This window comes from Dicentrarchus labrax, unplaced genomic scaffold (genome assembly GCF_905237075.1).
Source record: "Dicentrarchus labrax unplaced genomic scaffold, dlabrax2021, whole genome shotgun sequence".
Classification (NCBI taxonomy): Eukaryota; Metazoa; Chordata; class Actinopteri; family Moronidae; genus Dicentrarchus; species Dicentrarchus labrax.
Genome location: NW_026136705.1, coordinates 16,446,462 through 16,470,387, shown reverse-complemented (window position 1 = coordinate 16,470,387; position 23,926 = coordinate 16,446,462). Strand labels below are relative to the sequence as shown.

The 23,926-nt window shown below is 41.5% G+C and overlaps 1 protein-coding gene across 3 annotated transcripts; it reads right to left on the bottom strand.

Moving 5' to 3' along the window:
* Positions 1-3,671: 3,671 nt before the first annotated feature.
* Positions 3,672-23,673, bottom strand: cxxc5a (CXXC finger protein 5a). Of its 3 annotated transcripts, none has more exons than XM_051401195.1 (3): positions 23,259-23,673; positions 13,853-14,871; positions 3,672-4,802 (listed from the first exon to the last, which is right to left on the bottom strand). In XM_051401195.1, the coding sequence occupies exons 2-3, from the start codon at positions 14,645-14,647 to the stop codon at positions 4,758-4,760; spliced, it is 840 nt and encodes a 279-aa protein (XP_051257155.1). In that variant the 5' UTR covers positions 14,648-14,871; positions 23,259-23,673; the 3' UTR covers positions 3,672-4,757. The 3 variants fall into 3 exon arrangements, with proteins under 3 accessions (XP_051257155.1, XP_051257154.1, XP_051257156.1); XM_051401194.1 differs by having other exon boundaries at positions 23,263-23,673; XM_051401196.1 differs by having other exon boundaries at positions 3,672-4,799; positions 23,263-23,671.
* Positions 23,674-23,926: the final 253 nt, after the last annotated feature.

Here is a 23,926-nt window from a genome sequence, read left to right as displayed (position 1 = left end):
TCTGGCTGTCTTTGTTACAGTTGGCATAGCGACAAGTACCACTATGTTTACGATATGAGAATGAAGAGCTCAACTGGAATTGAGTTTGAGCAATTACATGACTTAAATGTACATTTTGGATAAATCAGAGTAATGTTGTAAACATTTTTTTATGAAAAAAGTGTCAGACTATATTGTACTTTGAAAATACAAGTATATGACCTCTGTTTTTGCTGTTGTAACTTCTGTGTAGAACATGCGGTGAGACATTTGTGAACCCTAATGAGACAAACTTTTTCACCTGCTTTCCCTCATTATACAGAAATAAATGTGATATCTCTGGATCGCTACAATTCATTTTCTAATAATATTTAAAATTCCCACAAAATCTAGGCATGTCATAGCCTATTATATTCATGTTAATGGGGCAGGATACAGTCAGTCTAGTCTTTGCATACTTCTTCATAACACTGAGAGGTTGGTGTATTTTCATCCAGTAGATCTATACCTCCTATAACAATGTTGTTTGGTAAGATTTGGTAAGATTCAAAAAACAACTTTAAGGAAATCTCTCTTTTATATTCACATATGCCACATAATGTTCCTCACTGTGACTTGGTCGTACAGTAAAACAAGGGTCACCGCTGGCTCTTAAGCACTCTGGCCTGTGTACTCACTTGCAAAGCTTGTGTTCTTCTTCCTGTTAGTCACATTTTACAAGCAACATTCCTCCCTCCTCAACAATTGGACTGCATCAGTTCCTGCTATCTCCCCGTTCGAAGAAGGTGGCGAGCGAGCTGAGAAGGGGCCAGCCTGAGCAGGGGCATTTGGATGGGGGAAGGGCATGTCTGCTGGCAATGAGGGTGAGTAGATCAGTGCTGCTCAGTGTCTGTGAGGCAGTGATAAGATTCCAGGATTTTCCCAGTGTGACAGGCCTGCTCACCAAGCCGTATACCCCGCTGCATGGAGACAACCACCACAACGTGACCCCCCTCAGCCCCCCCACCCCTGGGCTGTTACACCTCAGCAGGCAGGAGCCACAGTCACCTGCAGCCACACCCAAAACCTCCTCAGTCAAGCTGAAAATCTTAATCTGAGAAATGTTTCTGTGTCAGGTATAAATGTGAAATAAAAGTACATGAATGAATTTCTACTTTACAGTTGTGTGCTTCCACACTATACACTAGTCGTACTGTCTCTTTCTTTCTCTCTGGCTCACTTCTCTTTCTTTATCTCTACCTCCTCAGTCCCCCCTCCCCACTCCCTCTCCCTTGGATGGCAGGTCAGGCAGTGAGCTGTGCGGGCTCAGAGGAGGTAAGGACGCCGCGGTGCACATTAATAATGAAAGGCCTCAGCCACCCCCCCACCCCCCCCAGACACACACACACACACACACACACTCACACACTCACGCACACACTCCCCCCATCGCCATGGCGATGGCAGTAGCCCAGCACTGTCACCGGGGGGGAAGCTGGGAATATAGCTACACTCTCCAACCCTCCACTCGCCAAGCTGATCACGAGCTCGTACACAAGCCCACCATACTGGGCTCTTCCACTGTGGATATTCACTAATTAAAAACACTCAGCACTACGGCTGCAGAAGAAATCTGCATATACTTCCCCACCTGGATATGAAAGAGTGACTATGGAAGCTGTGAAAAAAAAAAAAATCACTGAGAATCATCACTTAGCAGGAAATGGAAATTCACTCCAGTGTCACAGACCTGAGGCATTAGAATCAGTAATTACACTAAGACCCATGTGAGATTGACCACATTTTGGAAAGGATTTTAAATCAGCACTGCTTTCACTTATCCATGTCTTTATTCGAACTTCACTCCCTTCTGCTCCTTGAACGCATAACACATCCAGCCACGCAGATACTTCATCCAGGCTTCTTCAGGATAACCTTAATTACGGTGGCCCTGAGAACTCAATGCACTGCAAATTAGGAAAACACACGAAAACAGACAAAACACAAGATAATTAAAGAGGAAATCTTCACCAATTTGACAACTTTTGGCATTTAGCAGCATTTCTTTCTGAATGCTGCTAAATGCAAATAGAGAAAAAACAACCAAATACAGTAACGCTGCAAATAGCACAGACAACAAAATAAGGGGACACTAAAAAGTGATGCACATATGATATGATATGTTGCCATGGATTGTGATTCATAACATTTTTGAAGTTGGTTGTTGAATCTGTAAGTACTGTTGGAAAATGAGGTAATTCTTTGTCTGGTGGACAAAATGCATGCCCCAGCTATTTAATGTCCCCTGGAAACAGTTTCCGTTGCTCTCTGTGCTACTTACAGTACGTATCTGAATTTGGTTGTGTTTTCCATATTTGCAGTGGGTTTTTTTAATTCTGTGCATGTGTTGTCAAGTTCTGGAAGATGTTTTCTTAATTTGCTAGTGTTTTGTCCTTTTGCATGTTTTCTGGAAGCAACATTATGTAACTTTTCTACCTTAAAGTAACAGCTTCAAAGTTATTTTGATGCTAAGTTAAGTTGTAATAGGGTGACTGCTGCCTCTTTCACTATGTCTATAAATTATTATATTATTAATGTTTTTTGGTTCCCCTCTGATGTCTGTGTGAACTCTGTGATTTACACAGTAACTGCTACAAAATGTTGTGTTGGTAGCTCAGATGCTTCGGACCGCTGGGAGGGGATGCTTTGGACCGCGGGAAGAGGATGCTGATGGAGAGTGGTGCCCAGCGTCGTCCCTGAACCACAGCTGGGCGAGTGGGCAATGTAACCGGGCTCAGCAGCTTCTATGGACAGTAAGAGACGCTAAAAAAGAGACAATAAGACAGGAGTTGCCAAACAATAGGTAAATCTCAGACTGGCTTTTAGTTGTTGGCAAAAGCTTCATGAAAATAAAAGGCTGTAGACAGACGCAGAGATAGCCTTCTTACTGTTGGACTAGTAAGTAATATTAGCTGGATTGCTATTACTTGTGTTGTTGCAGTTGCTTGATGTTTGGCTGTGTTAGCAAAGTTGTCGACTCGCTAGTTTCAGTGATGAATTCATAACAAATGCACGTGTACAGCTGTCTATATTTACAGAGAGTGCTATTGCAACTGGGGGCACAAATCTTACAGATCTTACATAATGCTGCTTTAAGTTCAGTGTGTTAAGTTCTTAGAGCCAACAACAAAACTGTCCATCAGTAATCCATGACTCTCTATGGTTTTCTGCTTATGTTTTCTGACTGTGAATGTCGTGGAGAAGGGTAAATGTCACAAAGGTCTGGGAGAAGAGTGAAAATCACTGAGAAAAAATGACATTTGGGAGGATTTTCAGGAGATTTCATGCATTTTGAAGAAACACTGCAATCAAAATTGTTCTTATTCAAACATCTTTTAAATCACTTTGGTTACATTTTAGCATAGCAAGGCTCCAGAAGTCATTCCACTCTAGAAAGATATTACATAGGAAGTGAGAGAAATATCTCAATCAAACCAAGGACATCATGGTGATCCATAACACCGCCTGATTTACTTTTAATACTTAGCTCTGCTTGCGTCAGAATCTTTGAGAATTTCCCCACACTGTCCAATTATAATAGAAAAGGGAGCATTTTCTTCAGTTCATGGAAAATTTATACTTAAAGTTTTTGTTTTGTCAAATCAGCTGTTTTTTAAAAAACATGCAAATAGACAAGTAGACAAACATCAGAATTGTAAATTTTGACACGAATACATGCATTCCTTTTTATTCACAAAACCAGTCCAATTTTCTAAACAATACAAAGATTGGTTATTTTTAAAAGCTGTAGCTACCCAGCAACATAACAAAATCATGAAAATATAACAAATAAACAAACAAATAAAAAAAATGTAATCTAGTCTCAGTGCGTTCAGTAGGGTAGACTCAGAGCAAGTGCTGTCTCTTAATGCTATTGCCCTGAGCAGTATTGGCACATGCTCAGTAGGGCCACAGTAACATAAGGCTGCCAGTTTCACTAAAGGAAAAGTTTGGAAATGCAGAGGAGGGCTGATTGAGGAGATTACAGTAGTGACGGCTCTGGCGAACAGCATCTTCAACCCAGTGAAGAGTCTCTGGAGATCTGCCCAATAACATGACTTTTTCAGTTTCGTTTAAATCCAAAATCCACCGCGTCACAATTGCAAACATTTTCTTTGTCTTTCAAAGACAACCACTGATCTGTCTGAAAACTGTACTCTTCAACAAAATGAATCATAAAATAGACAAGGGTTTAAGTAACATAATGGTGAAGAATTACAATAATGTTTGCCATTAGCCACTAGTTTTGAAATATAGCTGTAAATTTACATTCTCTACACAAGTACTGTATCTTTCCACACATGAACAACATTAACACCAAACACAGAAATTAGTTGATTGTCCACACTCAGTCCGCCATTTCTGTTTCTGGCAATGAACAGTTCCATGTTTAAGCGACAGAAAAAAACCTGCTGGAAAAAGGACAAAAGGTACCAAAATGGAAACATAGAAAAGGGAATGAAAATTGCCATAGATGCTTTTCTTTACGCTTCATTTTTGGTTCAAGGAATAAGTAGGTGCATCCATTACCCGATTGTTTTTTGTTTGTTTGTTTTTTGTTTGTTGTGGGTTTTTTTTGTTTTTTTTTTGTTCTTGTGTTTTGTTGTTGTTTTTTTGTTGTTGTTTTCTATAATTTTATTTGTTGCTTGTTTGTTTATTAGCCAGTGTCTGTTCCGGAGACAATCCAGGAGTTGGCATTGCACTTGATGGCAGAGCTTTGGGTAGGGAGAAGAGGAGTCCTACTGGAACCACCGGAACGCTGCTCCTGTAGGAAGCATCACCTTCTTGGAGAAACAGAAGACAAGGAGGGAGGGGAGGAGAGGGGAGGAGAGATGGAAGAGGAGGTTGGAGTTGTTAATGAAAAACAGCACGTTTTTTGCAAATATAATGCCAAATCTATTACTTCACTAAGAGGCGAGCTTGTTGTTGCCTTCCTGTTCTGACATTCTCTGATGTTTCTTCCGTTTAGGGTTGCAACTAATGACTGGTTTCATTATCAATAAATATATTGCTTGTTTTTAGTTTTTTTCTAAGTCATCAGAGCTCAAGGTGGAGTCTTCAAATTGCCTCAGATGTTGTCCAACCAGTCCAAAATACAAAGATATTAAGAAGGTGGAACCTTAAATTTAAGAAGGTGGAACCTTAAATTTAAGAAGGTGGAACTAGTAGTATTTTTAGTTAACATGACTTAAATGATTAATGTCGAACACTAATCGATTAAACAGCTAAACTTCTATTTCACTCTTTATCCCTGGACGAGTAGTATGTGTGAAATCTCTACATCCTCCCCTCTCCCCTCAGCACCACCACAGGAGCGGGCTTCAGCCTGGCTTCACACAAAACCCGATATGCCACATTTATTATTTAGCCACCACACGCACTGCTCTCCCACACCATCACCGATGATTATGCTGCTTTCCCTCCCTCACCCCTCTCTCACTGTGGTTATCTGTGTGTCTGATTGCACTGAGCTGGAGTTGCACACATGCATGCAGCTGCAGGGCTCAGCAGCGGCCTGCCAGTCAGGAGATAGAGAGCCGCTCGGGTCCCTGGAGCTGCAGCACGTCTGGCGTCCTGCAAAGTGCAACTCGATTCTGCAGCACGGATTCTTCCGTTAGCCAGCTCTGCCTGGAGCGAGGCAGGAGGAGCTCGGCAAACATTTATGCACCCACACACACTCTCACACCGAACCAATATGTATTCAAGTACAGTCACACACCTCCACACACAGTGGCACGTTAACCGACACTCACAATACACCCCCGAAATCACACCAAACAGTGAGACTGTTAAAATAAAATTCTTATACACGATGGATTCAGATTCCCTTTTCCATCAGTACTCGACAGCAGAAGGTTTAATAAGGAATCATACATGCTGTGAGTGCAAACACAAATACACACACCCATACATACAATCACACCTATCTAATGAAAAAAGAAACATAAGATGTGTTGCATGTAAGTGTCATACTCTATTCCCATTTCCATATTTGAAAATATGTCTTCTGAAGACATTAAAAAGTTTCCAAATTCGAATGAAAAAATTATGTGTCACCTGAACATAATCAGACTTATTTTGTGCGCTTGTTGCCCAGCTCTCTTGCACAGCAGTGGAATTATGAGTTTTTCAACAAAGGCAACTCGGAGGCAAATGGCCCATTAGTTCAGGGAAGTTTGTTTGAAACCAAAAACAATACCAGCCCTAATTACTTTTCAGGCCCACTTAAACCATTCCTCTACCCTTGACTCAGCAGTACAGTGTTCTTTTGAATGCTATTGTTCATACATGACACTGAGTGACGGCAGGGTTCGTGCTCCACAGGTTTCATTTATTTTTATTTTGAAAGTTAACTCCTGCTGACAAAAATGAAACATTTTTGCTCGGGTAAAAAGGCTTCAAACAAGGTAATTACTCTGGTGATCTCAACCAAATATAGCCCACACTGTGCTTTATTTGTTGAATTGACTCAATCAGGAATAATTTGACAGCAGAGACACTGAATACCACGGTGCGGTTCATAGCCCACATATGCATGTGCCAGTTCACATCAAGCTCTCAACTTCATATCAATTTCTCAAAGATGGAGCAAATGCTGTTTAATGGATGTAGGTCTGGATTGAAAGTATGTTTCTGGTGCTGCTAGTTTTTTTAAATCACCTAAACTTTCTTATAAATAGAAAAACTGTCATTTCAGTGGTATACACGGTACATTATGTGTATTTAAGAGATTGTTTTTGGCTCAAATTAATAATTATTAAGAACCACAAACCTGGAGGTTAACAGCCAACACATTGCACACATTACTTCATGGTCTGTGTGTTAAGTATCGTTAGCCCGTCATCCATCTCTGTGATGACCTTTTTGCAGCAGCACTCAGCTGTCAAGAAGACAGTCAGAGGACAGCAACATCTGGCGCTGCCACAGATGTCAAAAACCTGGTTAGGGCTGGAGTGACCATGACGTAATGTGTGGGAAGAAAAACAACACATCCCTCGACTGAACCGTAAATGCTGTTTTTTCTCATTATCAAACATGAGCAATCAATGGAAAAATGGCAGCAGTTCAGGAATAGAAAAACCCTTCCTTCACCAACGCTGATTGCAGGTTCAAACAGATGGGATCTGTGGGTGTAAAGTGGCCAATCACTTAAATCGATGGATGTTTTTTTTTTTCCAAACAAGGCGAGCACATTTGTCTTAGCATAGCACAAACAATTTGTGTAACATACCGCAAAAGTAGAAAAAGGAAGCATCGTTTATTTTGTCAGACTAACTGCTTCTTAAATGAGCTACCAGAGTACATCACGTTTGTTTGGTTTTACTTATTGAAAGGGCACCGCAGAGCGTTCTGGTTATTGTTTTCATGGCTTCATCATCGACAATTGTGAGAATTCCCTTATGGACACCCACAAGGCAAAAAAAAAAAAAAACACATACAAACTGACAAAATGAACACAGAGCATTTCCACATGCAGGAGAGCATGTGGGATGTAACACTGTCTGCTGTTCACAAGGAGCAGAAAAGAAAACTTTTAAAACAACTGAATCAAAACACCATTGACCTCAAGCTGGCATAAACACTCACTGATTTTCTGGCTGAATGGCAAAAGGCAAATGTTATTCGTATGTAAATCTATTAATATGATTGGTACCGATACATACAGTATATCTCATAGCCAGGACAGGAGCATGAACACACACAACCTGATCTATTAGGTCAACCCATAAGTCCTGTATTTAGTTAATTATAAAAGCCAGGTTCACTGGTGGAAATAGGGCTGCAACTAACAATTATTTTCTTTATTGAGGAATCATTTTGTCCATGAACTGTTAAATACTAGTGAAAATTTTATTTCCTCAGATGCCACAGGGATGTCTTAAATTTGCTTGTTTTGTCCAAAAGATATTGAATATTCTGCCATATGTGTCAAAGAGAAACAGTAAATCGTCACATTTGAGAAGCTGGAACCAGAAAACAGAAAATTATTGAAATTATTAATTGATTTTAAAAATAGTTGCCAGTTATTTTTTTGTCGATCAACTAGTCTTTGCAGCACTAGTTGTAAATATGCCAGAGATGATGCTGGGGATGTTGGCATGCTTATCCAAGTCCAAAAACTAATGATCTTGTTCATTAACCCTTGATGGTGATGATGATGAAACAACTCACTGTGCATTGCTGTAAGCCACATGTTCACGCCAACTTCTGTATGTTTCTGTATGCTTCTGTATGACTTGATTTGATTTTTGTGTCCTGCACACAAAGTGCTCAATTACAAGACACAAAAAATACAGTTGTGATCAAACATTTCATTTCATTACAAAATTACAGTACAGAGTACAGATTATTATAGAGCTCGGCTTCTCTTCCAAGCTTGGCACAAAAAGTTCACTACAAGAAAGTGAAGCACAATTCAAGTGTTTCATAATCATCCAGCCCAAAGAAATCATCATAAATGAACATTTTACTATAAAGTACATCCCTTATGTCCTTGTAGACAGAACAGCAAAAGAAAACAATTTATGTTTTGTTATGCATTGTAATGTTTGCTGCAGTACAATGCCTACTTGGGGACAAATAAAATTTATAAATTCGAATTGAATCTAATCAAATCAAATCAAATCAAATCAAATCAAACTGATGCCCAATAATCACAGGTAAAGAGGAAAGCATACAGTATAATACAATGCATACAATGGTTGTTTTAACAGCATTTAAATTACTGTACACATTGAAATGCAGCCACTTAAACGTTGCTATACTGGATGTAACATAGATGTCTGAAGTTTTATAGACACCTAGACACCTTTTGACCTGCACATTACCAAATCAGCTCTTACTGGGTGGACTAGAACCTGATATCTGTCTCTCTTTGAGTCAAGGGCCGTTTGCTTAATCCAGATGTCAGTCTACAGCATGACACCTTGGCTGCCTCACCGCCTTCTCTCTCTTTCTGTCTTCCTTAGCCTCCTCTATCCACTCCAACTTGTCCCTCTGTCTGCCCAGCAACTTGCCCACACATCCATGTGTCTCGGTGTCAGTCTGCATGCCTGTCAGTTTGCATGAGCCTCTTCTGTCCTGGCTGTTTGGTGTATGGTGTCTGGGAGGCAGCAGAGACCGTGAGGGAATACGCTACTCCCATATCAACGTCTGATACCAGCAAAGTGGCCCCCAAAGGACAACACTAGTATGTTCAGGTGGGAGCTGTGTCTGATGACAAAAAAGCACAGCCTTTGACACAACCAATGACTTTCTTTACAAAATATATCAGTCAAGTAGACAAAGACGAAAACTCAGCTCCTGTCTTAGCTATTTTCAACCCACCCACCGTTACAGTACATCTTGAACGTACAGTGACATACAAGTAAAAACAAGGTACACTACAACTTCCTAACCCTGGCTCTCCTTCTTTCTCTCGGTGTTGAACAGCATCGCTGAGACTGACACCACTGGAGGGTATTCAGACATAGAGCAGAAAGGAACTGCCTTCCCACTTATTTCTCTCAAATGTAGCATTCCCAGAATAAATCCAGACATCTTCAGCCAGTGAGCTATGAGGTGGCAAAGGCCTCAGCATGCTAACTCCCCCTCACTTGCCAATTTTACGCTCCTCTTTGAGCTGCCATGAGCTTTCAATGGAAACCGTCAACACCCTTAAAATAAGCACACTGCTGCTGGACTGCACTTGTGTACCAACGCGTATACGCTCATGGGCTCGTGCAAACACACAAACATAACCTTCAATGCAGTAAAACAGAGCAGAGATATTTCATCCAGTCTTTTTTGCTCCTGTGTGTGTGTGTGTGTGTGTGTCTGCGTGTGTACGCGCACTCAAGACGCGCTGGAAAGCAGTCAAAACCATCTGACAAATTGACCGCAAGACACATGTTAAATAAGACGTCATGCCCCTTCAGAGACTGCACACTGAGTGTAACAGCAGACAGGGATGTGCCGCTCTGTCTTTGATTGGAGGGGAATGTGACACTCAGGGGCTGTTTGAGCTACAGCTGAGGCTCACTGCAGTTCACTGTGGACTCTGAAAGCAGGACGATCTTCTCTTCTGACACAGGTGCTGCCAAAGCCGCTATGCATTAAAGGCGTAAAGGGGAAGCAGGAATTTCTCTTACAGAAGCCTTGTTTAAGGACAATGAAAATACATACAGTAATTGACAGTATTACGTCATCTACTCATTATTGACATTTTGGATTTACTGCTGACTCTCCTGATGCAGCACATCCTCCATGAATCTCATCCTCTGACATTTAGCTAGTACTGATGACATCACGCTCACTGACAGTGCGGCCCAGGCTGTATTCTCTGATCTAATCACCTGCTGAACAAGAGCTGTTGACTTAATAACAAAGCCATTTGAGACAACTACTAGACTGCTAATGGGAAATGTATGAGTGCATGAGGACAAATAAAAAGCAGGGCAAATAAAAAATGTTGTACTACTGTCAGAGCTCTGTATGGGGGGTGGGGGAGTCGCTACTGTGGTACTGTAGCAAATCATGTTTGGGGCAAATAAGTAAAGAGAATACTGGTCTCATTTTGAGTTAAATCCCATTTACTGTCCAGGCGTATTCTATATTTTTGGGGTTATTTTTGTTGTGTTGCAATGCATTCATGTCATTCAAGTCATTTTTCAAAAAACAAACTTAGTGTCAAAATTAACTGCATCTTATAACAAAGATGTCTGAAATACACAGCACGATACAGCACATGAATAAGACCATTAGGTTTATAAGGCGACATCAGAGGAATATTACAGGGATTACCTTGCCACAAAGATTTTTTTCATGTGGTGGGCTGTCAGGTGATTGAGGTTATGGTTTGACTCAAGTTTTCTGAGTGGGTAGATGTACAGGGGCTACATACTTTGGCAAGAATGTTTCTTGCCTTTCCCATTGTAATCTCATGCTTACGACCTTCATTTCAGCTGTGACACTGAAGAAACTTGCAGCTCTCTAATATATACACTGAGTTTTTATTCACATTTCATCTGTTGCACGCCTACAATGCACTTGTTGTTTTGGCAATTAATGAGACTCTGACCATTAATGTATTCACATCCATTTCTATTTGATGAATGGAACAACTTTAGTGTAACATAATCCACATTTCAGTGAAACACATTAAAACGTCATGTTGACTCTGATGTCTGATGGACCAGTTATGGCAATGTTTAAGTTTTAAAGCTGCTTTTCGACACTGCTGCCTACACTAATGTGCAGACACAATCGGGAAAGATGTAATAGAGAAGTGTTGCCAGCACAACAAGCTAAAACGTTTAAAAACACTGATATCCTTTAATAATATTGATTCATCTAATATTGTCATACTGTACAAGTATATTAAGTTGCAAGCAGAGATTAGCCTTCTCATTTCTGGTCTGAATAAGGGAAATTGCTTGACAGACATGTTAAAAAATTAGAGGAAAATGTGTGCAAGGTAATTTCAGTACATACAATTAGTAACATCAATAATCAGACTGCTATTATACTTGGTTCTTGGAGTTTTGGCAGGTTTATGGTACCCTGGAGTTTCTTTCATATGAGGTGGCCACTGGCAGTATCAGCAGACTGTGACGTTATGAGCAGCATGATGACCTATATCAACATCAACATTCATGAATATTCAAGCCCCCTTGGGTTTGGCATCACTGGTGTGAACGACTGGTATTAGGCTAACTGCCATGACAACATCAATTGCAAATCATAAATTAAAATTAAATTCCTTTCTGTTGCAGACATTGAGTCGTACCACCTACATAGCAAGCTGACACATTTCACCATTTTGGTGAATCATCAACAGAGACAAATGAAGCCTCTCATTAATTTGCAACTGAACAATACAACACTGAAACACAACATGCTGATATTCAGACACATCAGTCTGATTGTTGAGAAAGTCCGTTTTTTTTATGTCACAACGGTCTGTGACTACCAGTATTTGAATCCCTCAGTTTCACAATATCACAGGTCAACGCCACAATTCTTTGAATTTTTTAAAAATGTTCTGAATGGGTTTTTCTCTGCGGTCCAGCCTGCCATTGTTTTCTATTAGTTTATCTACGGTATATTTTGTAAGCTCTGATGAAGGTCAGATAGAAGTGATATAATGCACGGATCTAAGTGTGCAGAAATCTTTACTTTCAGTTTGGACACATTGACGCTGCCAGCACCTTAGCAAAGATTCAGCCGTGTGGAGCGGTTGTCATCCTGCAACTTTATGTATGGTATAAACATTGTAGGTATGAACACAAAGTCAAAGTACCGATTATTGTTGTTTGCTTTTCCCACCAACTCAGCAACAACATAATTCTAACAACTATTAAACCAGACATGATCAGCTACCACAAGCCAACAAGTCCTCAAAATGAAAAACAAGTAAACAAAAGTTTCCCATTGACACATAGAAGCGTTTTCCGAGGTGATTAAAAACGCAAACACTGTATGTTTTCCAAAATTCTCAGTACATCATATATACTACCCACATTGAACAGTAAATGGGCTAAAACATGCAAAACACATGACGTTACACGTTGCAGAGCTAAGCTAATCTTACAGTGCCGTCACACTTTACTCTTTGTATCACTCAATTCTCAAAAAAAACAACTATCCCTTTAAGGAGCATTTCATTGTGGATGGCCAAAGTCAGCACATGGGGATTGAACAACTAACATTTCAGCCTACAAACTAGGGGCCAAGCTGTCACCCTCAATCAACATCAGAAAGAGAAAGAAGTAAAGCCATTAGCAGTTTGAAGCACAGATCCAGTTTGTGTCAATTAGACCAGAGGCCTCTCCGCTGGTTTATGTTCACACTGTGTTACATATTTATCAATTTATTATGTAATGCCAAAGTGACACTATTACCTATTGATCACAAAAGTTTATTTCCTTTGAGATGGAACATCTGCTGGAATTGATTTCATGATTGGTTGCTCTGTCATCACAGCCGGGGTAGGTTAGGCCACTGAGTGTGATGGAGGTAACAGACAGGAAGTTTGGAGGGCCATTTAGATGAGCAGGAGTGTCACCGGAGAGAAGGACAGCGGCAGCAAAGGGGGGGGGCATGTGCCACACTGACACCTGGTGCTCCAGATGACAGCTCTGTGGCCAGATGGACCTTGATACATGCACACACGTACGCAAACATACCCACGTATGTACACTTACACACAAACACATACAGTACACATATTCACAATAACTGGCACACTGCCTCCACACACATTTTTACATTACTTTACGATTACAGCATATGCACAAGCAAGGACAAGGAAGATGTACATGTAACCAGACACAAATGCTCAACTGAAGGGCATACGTCTTCCAACTGAAAGACTGGGTGATTGCATGGCTCTGGTGGACAGATTAAAGGGACCCTATGGTGCATGATTACCCTGCACATACCCACTGCACTCCTCACCACCTGTCATTTTTGTGCTTTTGGAGCCATCAGCCCACCAAAAAGGCCCCCTGTACTATTTCCCTTAAAGGGGGAATGATACTGAGGAACGAAGCAAAAGATCTTCTCTGTGCTGTCAGATGTGAAAGCAGAAATTTGTTTGTGATGTCTGCAGACCTTTCTAGTATTTTTTTTTACAGTTTTGCAAGCCACATTTTAGATCCCAAAAAGACAAACTTATGGCTTATTACTCTGGTTTCACACTTAGAGGTAATGGTTAACGTGCCCAAATTTCTCTCACTGCACTTAAGCTTTGTAGTAACTCTTTGTCTAATCAAATCCCTTTAAGCTTATTTTTTGGGGAAGTCTAAAGAATAAACAACATAGCAATGACACATCATTACCACCACCCTCTTACCTCCAGAGCAGCAGAGGGCTTCTTCTTCAGTTCCTCACATTTGCGAAACTTGCAGATCTGGTGGCCTGTTTTGCGATTTCGGCAGCTGCTGCATTGCTCGCAGTTAATCCGCCGTCGGCAAGGTGGGCACATGCCGCAACGTTTTCGCTTCTTTTTACCGGAGTTGATAGCAGAGGCCAGCTCGCTTTGCGCCGGGTACTCGGCCAGGCCGGCCATGTGTAGCGCGCTGTCCGCCAGAAACACTCCAGCCGGCGTCATGATGAAAAGCCCCGGGTTGAAGGGGAAACCACCCCCTACTCCATATGGGAAGTCAACAGGACCACCTACGGCATCCGTGACAGACGTACCCTCCAAGTCGCTAGCCCCCGAGCCTGCATCTCCACCGCCAACTCCCACTCCCATGCCCCCAGGCAGGAGCATGTGCTCCATACCGGCCCGCTTTAATAGTGCTGCTGCCTGGGCAAAGTGCAGCAGGCCATTCTGTCCCTCCAGAACCTGTTCTAGGGTCCGGTCCAACTTGGCTGCTGTCAGTGCTGAGACAGTGGGCTGCGGCTGCGGGGGTGGCTGAGGCTTGGCCGAGTGGCCCTTAGTCTCACTGTTGTTCGTGTGTCCATTGGTGTTGGCAGAGGGGACTGCTGTATACTGGGAGAGGGTACGGGAGTTCTTAAGGCTCTTACTGAGGGGCTCACTGATGATGCCACTGCGGTTCCTGCGCTCTATAACAGGAGAGTCCTGTTTGCAGCTACTCCGCTCCTGGTCCTCTGTCCGGCCCCCCTCCGACAGCCCGCTAGACATGGTCCAGAGCGTACGTGCCTAGGTTGGGGGTGAGGGTGGAAAGGGGGCAGGGGTGAGTGAGGAGGGGGAGCAAAGACCTCTTCTCGGTCCGTTCTGTGCCCCGGTGAGAGTAGTGCCTCACCTCAATGAACCAATCAGCCAGCCGACAACAGGCAGGCCCCAGAGCCTTCTGCCCGCACTACAGCTCAGCCCTCATCCACGTTCTTCCATGGGCCATCTGGAAACTTTACACAGGGAGAGGAGAGAGGTAAATTAATACTCAATGATCATGTCACCAAAACACACAAGTTGTTAGTCAACTTGTGCAAATGCAAGAAGAACTGAAACATAGAATCTTAAACCTGCAATAATCAGCAGTTACAGAGCAACATGTTCCAGTATTCACTCTTTTTTTGGTCTCTACCAACTGCTGTCTCTTTAGTTGCAAGATGTTCCACTGTGTTCACCAACTAGTTGTGTCTGTCTGCTGTTCGTTGCTGAGCAGGTAGTGTACGGTGGGTTTTTTGAGCTTTCTCACTGAAAGGAGCTGTCTTGTGTCGCCGAAAAGGACGCTATGAGAGCAGTGAGAGTGACCCCTTTCACATGGTTTTATATGTTGTCATTGTAAAAAGTCAGTTATAGCCACTTTATATTAAGATATTAAGTTCAGATACATGAAGAAAAAAAAACAAGATCAGAGACGAAAGAGCGAATTAACAAACCATAATCATAATCAATGCTGAAAGATATGCACATAATTAATAAATATGAATATAACAATACATATAATAATGTTGAATACTTTAAAGTTATGCAAACTAATAAGCTAAATACTGAAATGAATGTTGTTTGTCACTAAGTCTGAAGTGACAAACAATACCTGGTATTCAATACTTGTATTTAGGAACTGTAGTACTTTGATACAATAAGAGTTAGTTATGCTCACCGCCTAGCGTAGAAATTAGTTATACAAAATGAGACACAGACAGGGGCCACTTCACATTTGAATTTATAGCCCTAGAAACCGTGACCAAGATATATTCAATTAAAATTCAGCCAAAGAAAATCTAAAACTTTCATTCTCCCTCTCATTCTTCACACATCAATCTGCAAACCAGACTGCTGACCAGTGACGCAACACCTGCTTCCCTGGAGCTCCTCAACCTCTGACTGGCTGACACAGAAAAGAAATTAAGAGGTTGGGAGCCTAATCTTGCAATTTAAGTCAAAGAAAATCAAATCAATTGTGTTGTATTGAGGGCAAAAAACTGCTTTGGTAAACTAAACAGTATTGTAAGTAAGGGTGTTTTATATTCTCAACTAAAATACTCAAATAGGACTCCAACTCCAGCTACAGGTATACACAAGTTTCACACTTTATGCTACATATAAATGTAGTTTTGTGAGCAACATTTTCACACACAGTTTTTGCTGTAATTACAGAGGTGTTGGCTCTCCTACAGAAAAGTAATCCCTTAGTTTATTACTTGCTTGGAAATGGTCCCCAGGTGAACTCTCGTAAGACCTCTTTGACCTATCAATCTGTTGTATCTATTGGTGTGTGTTAGGTTATTTCTGTTTCTGTCCTTCTGATTGTTTTCTATTTTTAAGTTTGCCATTTGTGAAATCCATTTTTAGAGTCCAAATGGATCAAATAAATATATTGCATTGCCCGGACTGCAGTTTATTCATTTAAGAATATATATTGACGGACAATTACATGCTCATTGATCTGAATGAATAACCTTGCGATACAATATGTGAAAAAATAAATGTTTGTCCCTTATTAGACTTTCGCACACGCCAATCTGAGAAGCTGCTGAAAATGTAGCCAAAATCCCAGAGACAGAACAAAGGAGGTTGATTTTCCTCTCACTGACTTTGGATTTCTTTTGATTGCTATAATTTGTTGGTGTCAATCAACTATTTGTCCAGTAATTATTTTCTATTCTATCAGTTTTTAAAGACCGAACCTGTAGAGCAATATAATTTGGCTAAATATTAGATCAAACCGAGTGGTGGGGGCTCATGAAGAGGGTTTACTAGGCTTGTAATGGGAGACTCCCCAGTGGTCAGAGATGCATGCATCCACACGGCTTTTAGAGTAAGATTCCTGTGACTGCTCATCTATGAAAAGAAAAACTATGCTGCTATTCTCCTGACCTGTCCGTGTTCACAAACAAGCCTACCACCTCCCACAGAAAAGCTGAGGAAATGGCCGGGCCAGTCCTTATAAGGGAAACAAAGGGAAAGGGAGGGGAAGAGGATGGAGGGGGGGTGTCTGTGCAGTGTGTGGAAATTGGAAGGCCAGAATTAGTGGGAGGTAAAGCTTCAAAGGCAAGAGCACAGCCCCCACATTCTCACTAGCTCAGGGGGATGTGGCGCCAGCGAACCAGAGCCAGCTCCGGAGCCCCTCGGCCCTATAGTTTCAGTTTCTCCTACTACAGCACTGACCAGGGTCCGGTTTCCCAAAAGCATCTCAAACTAACTGCATCACTGCTTAGATGATGTGGTTGAACGCATAACAGCGCTGCAAATCATCAGAGTGATGCATGGTGTTTTTTGTGGTATTATGGAGTATTGGACCTGGAAAATTATGTATTTAGAGGTCAGTTAGGAATACTTTAATGTTGTTAAAGGTGGTTTTACAGTAAGATCTGGATGTCACATTGTCTCAATTGAGCTGCATCTGCAAAAGGAAATCTGGGTATCTGCTTGTACAACAACATCATTTCTTGATTAATCATGGCCTGGGAGACTATCCAGCTCTGATCCAACTGCTTCATCAATGCTCTAAATACAGTAAATGTGCTAAAAGACTTCAGTATTCCACATAATTAATGAACTGGCGTATTATCAATAGCTAAAATAAATGAGTTCTCAAGTCGGCTACAAAGTGACAAAGTTGGCAGTCATGGCTCATGCAAACAGCTTCAAAAATATCACTTCACTGATCACTGATCAGCTGTAACATAATAATTCCTCACAACAGCTGACCTGCTGATGACACCAGTGGCTTTTAAAAACGTCTTGCTTTGCGTCAATTCCAGCAACACCTACTGTGCATGACGATAGTGCAGTGACACACACACACACACACACACCAACTCTTTTGGTTTCTTCAGTAAAATATTGATTGTTTGAGAAATGACTGGGATTTTTAGGTAAGCACAAGTTTAATCAGCATTGTAGCTCAACACATCAGTGTGACAAGCCTGGCTTTGAGTTTGAAAAATGGGATAACACCTAGTTGCAATTGCAACTAAGTGAATAACTGCTCGCCTCCGAAGCGTGGTCCTTATGGTGGCCCTGAAAAACGCGAAAGGTCCTATCCAGAGCCATTGTTTAGTTTGTCCGTTCTGGGCTACTGTAGAGGAGCCACTCCCTCTGCAGATATAAACAGCTCATTCTGTGGCAACTTCTCAAATGGGGGTACGCATACCCCTAGGGTTACTCTGGAGTACTACAGGGGGTACTTAACTTTTTTTATGTTAATTTTAAAAATATCAGTTATGCATAATTCCTAAAATAATGATACATTCAATAAATTATAGAAATAAGTTTATAAACCACATTTTATATTCAGTATTCTATTTTAAATTCAATAATTAACTGCTGTAAACTGTCAACTACAGTAAAACTTTCGGAAAAGAGTCTGGTCACTGCAGACTCACTGCCACAGAGAATCACAAAGGTCCTCAGTGAAGCACAAGCCCAAAAAGAAGCAGTTCAATGCAACTAAACTGTCGTTTTAGTGTTATTGCATGATGACAAAAAAAATGGTTTGCCATGGAATAAGAGATGGATTCTAAACATTTGAAATGAAGCATTGAGTGTTGTTGGGTTTTTTTTTATAAATCAGTGGTGCAGCACTGTATTGTATCTCTTTATATAGGCTTTTTTCCTACCAAATTGTGTGTGCTGGTCAAGGGGGTACTTGGCTGGAAAAATTGTGGGTACATTAATGAAATAAGTTTCAGAACCACTGTTCTAAGGTGGTTATTTTCAGGTGATTTCACTAATGACAACGTACCTATAAATACTGCCAATAGATCCTCCTATATGTTACATACTGGACAGCTATTATATTATTTGTAAAACAGAAATGAATCAACTAATTTTAATAATTTTATTCATACTCATAGTTAGACGGTGACTGTATAAGAATGTGTGGTATGCTTTAGTTTCTACACATCAACAACATTTTGTTACCTAAAAAAATAAACTTCGCCAAACCCGTCTGACAAACACGTACACAGATTTGTATTTTACATGTTTACAGGTCGTGTTGAGACTGCAGCCAACCACACCACGGTCATTGCTTTGCAGTGTCTACCACACTGTGTAATAAATGAAAGCAGGGGCATCTATTTTAGCCTCACACTCATCCCCCTGTGCTTTCCATCACCATCAACCCTGAGCATGGCGTACAGTCTTTGGCTAATCACCCTCTTGGACTTCCAGCATCATGGCTCTTCAGATCTCTTCACCACATCAGTTACAAAAAGAGGTTTATGTCCTTATGTGAACTGTCTCCTAAACCACAACTGCCTCTGCTGCCGAGAGCTTCAACTCTACTGTTGAAACGAGATATTTGATGATGTTCTGTCCTTTAAGCATGTTTATTCAATTCCCCATGATCTTATAGACTTAATACTGCTGTTCATATTAAGGCCTCACATCTCAGGATTCTGTGAATTGGCCTGACAGGAGCACTACAGTCATACATTGTCTCAACACAAAAATATATGTAAAAACACCAGCTATCCCTGATATTTCGCTGAGTCTGTCTTGTTTTTTGTTAATCTATCTGCACACAACATGCTGCAGAGGATTAGGGGACGGAGATAAAGATCTGGATATAAATGGTCCAAATGATCAATACGGTCCAACAACAACGTGTGTGAAGCCTTTCTCAGATCGACCAATGAGCTCAGCCGTGAACCTGCAATCGAAGCATCCACAAAAATAATTGGTGGGCTCTTGTTTCGGTAAATTCAGAACTGCAGCAGGAATGGTCACTGTGTGTCAGTGGGACTTTTGAACTGTTTCTTTGATGCCTGATCTGCATTGTAGGCAAAACTGAATCTGTTTTGTTGATTTTTTTACACTTTAAGGGAAGTAAATCTGAGCGCTGGAATATTACTGACGTTCAATCGGTCAATAAATCATTTAGTTTAGCCAACAGAATGTTGACTAGCCTGAGGAGGTATAACATAATGTTCTTGGTGTGATTAGAAATGTTGCTGTTCATTCAGTAAAGACACAACAACTTCACATTAATTTGAGCCTGTTTTGTTGAATCAGCTGAGTGGTGTCGGCTCAGTAACTTTATCAACAACAGCTGATCTGCAGAGGCAGGGAATTTGAAATTATATTCTTTGAATGTAGTCACATAGGTTGATACATGATATATGGGCATTAATTTGTGTGCTTAATGAACTAATAGCTTATAATTGGGTCTGGGTTCATGTGGGTTCATAGAGTGTCATGTGAGTGTGAAATGTGGTGTTTCTATCCAGATACTTCAGCTCTACAGAATACTGTATTGATCCTTTCAGAGAAATACTGTTTTTGCTGTCTCCCTATTGTTGACCATGCTGGCTGAAAATAGTTTTCCTCCACCCTGTGTACAGGTTTGTTTACATCTTATGATTTGCATTAAACTTGTGGCTCAGTATCAGTGACCTGAGCCAGACAGTCAAATTAAAGTGAAGTTCAACATTAAGAGAAATATGTTTATTCGCTTTCCTACAGAGACTTAATTGAGAATATCAATGTCTGAATGCTAAATGTGAGTCTGCAGCCAGGAGACGGTGAGCTTAGCTTAGCATAAAGACTGGAAACAGGAGGAAACTGCTAGCCTGGCTCTGACCAAAGGTAACAGAATCCAACCAGCAGCTCTAAAGCTCACTTATTAACATGTTATATCCTGTTTGTCTAATCCTTACAAAAACACAAGTGTAAAAACAATAATTTGCCGTTTATCAGGGCGTAATGTGATGAGCTATTTCTTAGCCAGGATCAGTTGCCAGGCAACCTGTGCGACTCCAGGAAGTCATGTGTCTTCGCCAGGAAATAGTAACTCTTGGTAAAACAGCAAATAGTCCTTTTAGCCAGCTGCTAATGGTAGCTCTATACTTAGCACATGGGTGATATCAATCTTCTCTTCTAACTCTCGGCAAGACTGTGTTTTGCCAAAAACGTTTCCTTTAAGCCATGTGGCACAAATATGGTCAGTGTTATATGTATGCCTAAAGCAAAGCTGGTCAAAACATTGTAAAACCGTTCACAGGCCCAAATAAATATGTCAGAGGTTCAGCGTATGAATCATTGGCAAAATCTGGTGTTTGTAAATCAAGCAGAGGTCTATTATTTTGTTTTGTGCAGAACATTTACAAAGACCTTTAATCTGAAATCGTTGGTAATTAAGTAGAACTTCAATAGATTATACTGTACATCCACAGCAATAAAAATGGAGAGCACTTCCTAAGAGCCACACTGCTGCTGGGTGGATGTTGTCGGCACTTGTGTGAGCATGAACAGCTCATTTCACTTTCACATGCAGCTCTCGGCTTGTAGTAGCTCCAAACTTTAACAGTCTGCCTCAAATAGACATTTGTTAAAATGACTTTTCTTCTCAGGTGCCAGATTGTATACCAAGCGTCGAGCTGGGAAGCAAGGAAACCAGATGTGTTTATAAAAATGAATGTCTGTCCACAGTATAGTGACATCTGACTGATGGATGAATGGTTGGATGGCTCAGTCATTGGATCAATCGGTGATGGAGGAATGGAGGAAAGCATTTAGACCCAGTGTGTGTTTATATTTCCCATTGTTTTGGGGTTGTTTTCCTCTAATCGTACTGAGAAGAAAAATCCAAACATGAGAATAATGAAAAAACGAGTAAATCTGGGATGTTTTTCTATCACGGCTGCTTAAATATTCATCACACATTGACTGGGTCCCCACAGTACAAGCAAGGACCACTTATGAGGTCAATGAAACACATGAATTCATTTAGTCCAGGATTGTGATGTGTGTGAAGGATAAACTCAAGGTATGACTCTTTAAGTAAGCAACTAACACTGAATGACATTTATTTTTTTCATATAAATAAACAAATTGTCCCTGCTTATTGAAATCGCAGATTAAGTTTCACCTGACAATTAACCTCCTTGGCGCCCACTGAAGTAACTCCTGAATAAGTTTCCCTCACTGACGTCAGTGCATGCGCAGGTGCCAGGTAATTGCAGTCCGAAAAAAAAATATATATATATATACATATATATAATTTTCCGCAGGGTTATGAGGCATTGGGTCCGCCGCGAACTCTGAAGCAGCTGACTACACCTCTAGAGAACACTTAATGCATTAGTTCAGGCGATGCACAATGCAAATGCAGCGACACACACACACACACACACACAGACACACACAACGCCTCCCCGCCAGCCACCCATCCACCCCGCAGACGCGCTGTCTGCGGACTCTGTACTTGTCTACGGTGAGCTCCACATTCTCTATTCCTCCCACCTCCTGTCGACCGACGCGCGCGCACGGACACGCACAAACGCAGAGGAAGTTAAAAAAGCCCGGTGACAATAATTAGACTCAAGGCTTCATCCATTGTCCGCAACCTGCTGCGTCTTATTCTCCTTAATTAGGCGGTGCGCACACAAAAAGTTAAGAGGAGGGGGAGAAAACAAGCACGCCGTGTACACTGTGACTCCAAATTATTCGCAAACATATGGATGCACTTGGAAGCTGCGATACCGGTCGATTGCAGACGGGGGGGGGTGACTGTGAATCTCCGGTTTGAGCGGTGGAAGCTAGTGTAGCCTACCTGGCAACTTTCTAATGATGCCAAGAGAAGCAAAAAAAAACAACAAACAAATTAAAGAAAAATAAGGATATGACATACAGATTAAAAGCCGGTGAATTCCTCGCCTCTCTTTAAGCATGTGGAAAACTGTGATATTCTGTGTTTTTGAGGATTAAATAAAAGTTTCCATTGTACAGGCTGACGATCAGGAAGGAGTCTGTTGTCAGATGGAAGCATGATCCAACTCTAATGCGCGTTGATCATTTCGTTAACTGGAAGCATCAAGTTTAGTGCGCATCATTAACAGCTGATTCACAATAAACCATAGGGCTTTTTTTTTTTTTTTTTGCTTCAGTGTTGTGCCGATCCGTATCAGCGCTGGCGGCGACTTATTAAATAAAGAGAAAGGAAGATTGTTCTTGAAACACCGAGAGCAGCTTGTAAAATACCCCCCCTCCACTGTCACTGTCTATCCAATCACCGGATAGCTAATAAAGCCCCTTTTTCTTTTCTTTCAAGAGTATAAGCACATCAGAATAGCTGTCTTTTGTCTGGACTCGGTGATCTATGAGCACGGTAGCCTATCTGCGGTACCAGCATATGGTCTGCAGTCGCACATTTGAGGAGGATACACAGAAGAGCCCCGGCTCTACCCTGCTATAACTTGATCCTATAAGAAGATGACATCCCAACTTTCAGCAGACTTCAACAAAGTATGATTCCCCCCCTCAGCCCTCATCCCACACCTCCTCCCTCCCCTTCCATGTATCTGCATATTTGCAAACACGGGCCCATTTTTATTCGCACCTACCAAAGCAGATCCGAGCAGAGGGGAGGGCTCCCACAGTCCGAGCGGTCCGTCTCTCAGCCTGCCGTGCAGAATGGTGACAAAAAAAAAAAAAAAAAAGGAAAGGGCAGGAAAAAAAAAAAAAAGCTTATTCTCCGAGAACACAATCCTACAGAGTGTCTGCCTGTTAGTGACAAATGTGAAAAGAAAAAAATGATTCACCGTCAGTTCTTTTGGAAAAGCGTATACTTTCTCTGAGGCTGAACGCGTGGGTTCCCCCAGCTTTCTCGGTCCTCGCAATCCCACCTCTACATCCCCGCTTGCAGAGAGGAACATGCAAACACATTTCATAGATTTTTGGAGCTTCGCGGAAAAACCGAACTGGACTTTTCCGCGGCGCGCGCGCTTCAGCTGAGGCAGTGATAATAATGCGCGAGAGGCCGCGAGGTTCGGTGTGATCTCAGGACAGCTGAGGGGAGAGGTGTTGTTTCACAATAAAACTGTGGGCTGATGGGAGAGGACTGTACTTATTACCAGCTGCGTCTTTTCTGTTAACGGCGCTGTGGCTCATATTGCGATCATTTGTCTTTTATTTGTGTTTCTTATATGGGGGGGGTTGTTGGAGCCGCACACAACTGTCTGCTTGGATGCTTTTCTTTTATAATCAGAGGTCAGGCCTGAATAAAAT

Coding starts and splice junctions, on each gene's coding strand:
- cxxc5a (XM_051401195.1), bottom strand. CDS start 14,647: ATGTCTAGCGGGCTGTCGGAGGGGGGCCGGACAGAGGACCAGGAGCGG. Junction 4,803..13,852: donor AGCCCTCTGCTGCTCTGGAG/GTAAGAGGGTGG, acceptor TGTTTCTCCAAG/AAGGTGATGCTTCCTACAGG.